Consider the following 4,940-nt stretch of genomic DNA (forward strand, 5'->3'; position numbering starts at 1 on the left):
GGGATCTGGGGGGGGGGTGGCGGGACCCTAAACCTCCTTTAGGATAGAAACTAACTCGCTAGCGCAACCTCAAGTCACAATCACACTAATACAAAATACAGTAAAAACAGTATATTATGTGTGTATTAGTGTGCAATGTGACAGGGGGGAAGGGGTTAACTGGATGTGATCAGGGGGGGATCAGGGGGTTAAATCTTTATTGGAAGGGGCTGGCGGGTATCCTAAGGATAAAAGGAACGGTGGCAAGCTCTAAACCTGGTCACAAGTCACACTTATACGGGTATATAGAAAATGCTATATACTGTATACAGTGTGTGTTGTGGCAGGGGGTGTAGGGGTGATGGGGGGGGGGGTCAGGGGGTTAAATCTTTACGAGTTTTTTTAATGTTTATAATAAAGAAATGGTTCAAATACGTAAGGCTCGTATACACACTCGTTTGATCAGATATGATGAAGTATGGCCGTTCCCCTGCACATCCATAGTAAGAAGCTAGTAGTGGAGCAATATGGCTTCCGGAGCGGGAGTAGCAAGATGGCGGTGTTGTTCCTTCCCCTCCGTTGCTAGGATACGGGCGGCTATAAGAAGTCCGGGAGTACGCTTAGTTGACGCCGTTCCAGTTGACGTCATTGTGACGAAACGCGTAGGGCGGAGTCTCCGACGTCATACGTCACTTCCGGTTGTCGGCCGTGGAACGTGGAAGCATCCCGGCGCACACTGTATTCTGATCTCGATCATCTCACGAGTGAGTTATCTACGCCTTGCTTTATGCTATGTATGATTTTACTATTCACTATGGGGTTTCTTCTTCTATGAGCATCTAGGCCTCCCGCCAGCGGCTATTGATTGCATCATTTTTCGAAGGGGAACCCCTCATCATCATACAGGTTGTATTTGCAAAACGCCACCCAGTGGCCACTACGGACTTTACACAACAAAGTTTTTTTCAGTTTATTATCACACTTTGTGTGGCACGTTTATTTACCTATCACCAAGTTCTTTTTACACAATTTATGGTATTGGGTTTATCACACTCACGGTATTTGTTTATTGCACTGTTTGAGATTTATTTTGATCTTCATGTAAATAAACACCCAGATTTGCATTTCTGACTTTCTTTTAACAATACTATTTGGCACATTTCACTATTTGTGGCTCTTCACACCCTTTTATCCCCACTCACGTCATTTGGGGTATTTATAAAGGTAGCGCCAACACCAATCGTCACATTTTTATTTATCACTTTCACCTTCATCTAAGGTTTGATTGGGGCAGCTTACACCTTATTATTTTATTATTTTGTTTGTGTGTTTTTCCACCCCCCTTTCTTCATATTTTGAAATCCGTAGCGCTGGTCACCTCTCTTTATCTCTGTCATCTGGTTTCACCTCATCTTTTTCTACTGGAGTCAACTTGCCAGGTTTACTGCCTGAGGTAGTAACACCGGGAGTGGTCAGTGGTGTTTGTTTATGTATGCTGGCTTTGCTATCAGATTGGATGGTAATGGTTTGTTCTGAGTCCATGGTCCTTACAGAACAATCTTCATTTTCTGATGCTTCATGTCCATCAGATGTTTCTACCATATTTCTCCAATTGGTTTCGTAATCCTTCTCGTTGACTTCTGATATTGGCTCAGAGATGACGCTGCAGAATGAAATTGCACTGGCTGCAGAGGGGTTACGAGAATGACCCATGTGATGAGGAACCTTTTTAACATTCTTTAGAGCCTCCTCAGCCTGTTCCTGCTCCATTGAGGACACCATATCTTTGTACGCCTTTCTGGCCTCTTCCGTCAGTGACACCAGGTTATTAAATAAGCTCTCTGCCCCGGAGAAGCTGAAAATGCCAACAACACTGACAGGTACCAATTTATTCACACAGCGACCCAGTGCTTTCCTTCCTAGAGCAAATACAAATGGGATTTCTTGCTCTCTGGCCATAGCTATGACATTATAGAGGGCCTCATCCAATCCACCTTTTGACTGAATTTTCTCACAGTTTGGGGAAATAATAACACACTTGATTTTGTTTAATTTCATGTGCTTGGTTACTTCTCTTAAACCCATAACTAATCTTCTCTTCGACTTGGCTTTCACTGGGTCTTTTTGGTACACTTTCTCTTGAAAGCTGACCAGTTCTTGCAGTAACACAGTTACACATTCATCAATCTCCTTACTTAGTACTTGATTGCAATACTCTCTAAACCTCTTGCTGTGGATTTTGGTGATGGCTGAGGAAGCCATGGGGCTGCCGATCCCGGAACTTGCTGGAGAGCCCTGTGATACAGGGGTCATACAGTAGGGGGAGTTCTGACTTGCTGGTGAGAGAGAGGTGTCACTTGGTGCACTGAGACCTGCATCTTCTTGAGATGCCAGCTCTTCTGACTGATCATCAGTAAAGCTTAAAGGAATATCCTTTTGTTCATCTGAACCCAAAACACTTTGATCCACAGTTACACGTCCTTTCTTTTCTTCTCTTTCTTTTAGGATAATCTTTTTCAGCGCAGTTGGACGTTTTAATTTTGGAACTTCTTTCTCTTTTCCTCTTTTGATCCTTGGAGCAGTGGAGTCCAAAGGATTTGGAGAACCCATGAAAGTCTGGGCCTTTGTAAACACATTCCTGTTTTTATGTTCTTTGGTGTGAAATGGGACCGCACTGCCAACAGTGTAGGATAAAGGTCTGGTGTTCGTTATCTGACGAGCCTTCATTGCTTGTTGCTGCCTCTCCAGTTCTGCCAACATATCTCCAAGGTCTAGTTGTACTGGTGTCTTGCTCTTTTTTCCAGATGCCTTAGATAGAGCTTCCTGGAGTTTCCTCTGTTCCATGCTAATCTCTGAATACTCCTGGGCAGTGGCCAATGCAGCAGCAAGTGCTTTCTTCTTCTGACTCTTGGCTCGTTTTGGTACAGATGTTGTGATAGGGATTGGGGTCTGAACAATGTTAATTGGAGAATTTTCAGGTAAACCATCCAGCACTTTTGTGTTCATCTTTGGCTGTGTGCTCTCATTTCTAGAACTCCCATTGCTGCTGTTCAATTCTGGAAATTCATCTTCATCCTCAAAGTACAGCTGTTCAGGACTCTGTTTAATTTTGCTGTGGACCCTGCTATACTGTCTTGCTTCGGTTGAATATTTTGTCTCCTTTCTGATGACGTGCTCTGTCCTCTCGTATGATACCCAAGCTGTGTATTATTTCGGAGTTCAGCCTGTCTTCCACCTCTACAGAAAACATGACTTTTCTCATTCCAAGGCTTCTTCTGAGTAGCTTGGGAGGCAACACTGGCCCAACTTCCTCCAGCTGTGCAAACTGTTGGTTCTGCAATACTGACAGCTGAAGCAGTACAGTCTGCATGCCTAGAACACATAGCAGCTGCCTGGCAGTGCTTTGGGCTGCAGTATCCACTGTCACTGTCAATATCGGCTTCACTTGCACCTTGCTCGCTGGAGGACTCTGCTGCAGGATGAGAAGACCGCCGACGTCTCACTTTTGTTTTCCACAGTATGCCACCCATACTTTCAGACAGTGATTTGTTGGCTATTTCATTTGGAAAATCTGTTTGCTGACAAGCATCCACTAAGAGGACAATTTTGGACCGGCTGTCTGGGCCCGATGAGCAGGTTTCCTTTTGTACTGCTACACTCTTCATTGAAGGCCTCTTGCATTTAATCTGTGGCACCCCTTGTTGCGGAGGTTTGTGGATAAGAGGCGGTCTGGAGGTATTTCTGCTTCGCTGGTTCGATAAAACATTGATCGGAGTTTGTTGGTTTGTCCGGTCATTGCAGTCGACAGAGATTGCATTGACAGCATTGGTTGCCTGAAGAGGGGTGGTGTAAGTAGTAGGAATTGGATGGTAAAATCCCATGACTTGAGCACAAGGTGCAGGCATTAGCTGGTAGTACATGTATTCTGTTGATACAGGTGGCTGAGCAGGTACAACGGGATAAGCAAGATAAGGACCAGGAGGGTTTGAGTTTGACTGTTGCCATCTTATATCATTAATATACAATGGAATTTGCCTATTTGACTGGTTCTCTTGAACAAATGGGTAACAGGTTATAAGATAGCTTGGAATAGGTGTGGGTTCAAGTCCACCGACACTTCCACCTTCGCCTGATAGAGACATTGGAATTGGAAGCGCTTCGGCCCCTTTCTTCTGAGGGATGAATGGCTCAACTTCAGCAGATAGTTTTCCATTCTGCTCGTTCAGCTCCATGGTGTCCGGGCCTAGCTGTGCGGAGCTCCCCCCTCCTGCTCGCTTCTCCGTCCTCTAGTCGGTAAGAGGAGCGGCGGCCCCGTTCATCCTCCCCGGTGTCCGCTCCTCTCCCCGGCCGTGTTCTTCTCCCCACTGCTCGGCCTCTGAGCTCACCCCACCCCGAGCGGTCCTCCCACCACACGTCATAGTAGAGCGAAGGCTCTGCGGGCCTGGGTGGAGCCGGGAGAGGTGACAGCGAGTCCGGTGGCGGGTAATTCAAGTGGAAAAGGGGGGGTCGCAAGCGTTACACCTGACCACAAATCACACTTATACGGGTATATAGGAAAATGCTATATACTGTATACGGTGAGTGTTGTGGCAGGGGGTGTAGGGGTGATCAGGGGGGGGGGGGTCAGGGGGTTAAATCTTTATTGGGTGGGTGGCGGGGACCCTAAACCTTCTTGGGACAGAAACTTAGTCGCCTGCGCTAATTCTGATCACAATCACACTAATACAAAAATACAAAAACACTGTATATTACGTTTGTATTAGTGCTGATGTGACAGAGGGTGTAGGGGTTAACTGGCGGTGATCAGGGGGGATCAGGGGGTTAAATCTTTATTAGGGGGGGTGGCGGGTAATTCAAGTGGAAAAGGGGGGGCCGCAAGCGCTACACCTGACCACAAATCACACTTATACAGGTATATAGGAAAATGCTATATGCTGTATATAGTGTGTGTTGTGTCAGGG

General features: G+C 46.0%; 1 protein-coding gene across 1 annotated transcript; it reads right to left on the reverse strand.

Moving 5' to 3' along the window:
- Positions 1–1,353: 1,353 nt before the first annotated feature.
- LOC309546735 (selenocysteine insertion sequence-binding protein 2-like) lies at positions 1,354–4,371 on the reverse strand (the record flags this gene model as incomplete). Its single annotated transcript, XM_082246435.1, is given in 2 exon segments — positions 1,354–3,077; positions 3,080–4,371. Coding segments are annotated over 2 exon segments (2,856 nt in total). The 5' UTR covers positions 4,212–4,371.
- Between the last annotated feature and the right edge of the window lie 569 nt (positions 4,372–4,940).

Source organism: Pelophylax lessonae (genome assembly GCF_965119305.1).
Source record: "Pelophylax lessonae genome assembly, chromosome: 2".
Lineage (NCBI taxonomy): Eukaryota > Metazoa > Chordata > Amphibia > Anura > Ranidae > Pelophylax > Pelophylax lessonae.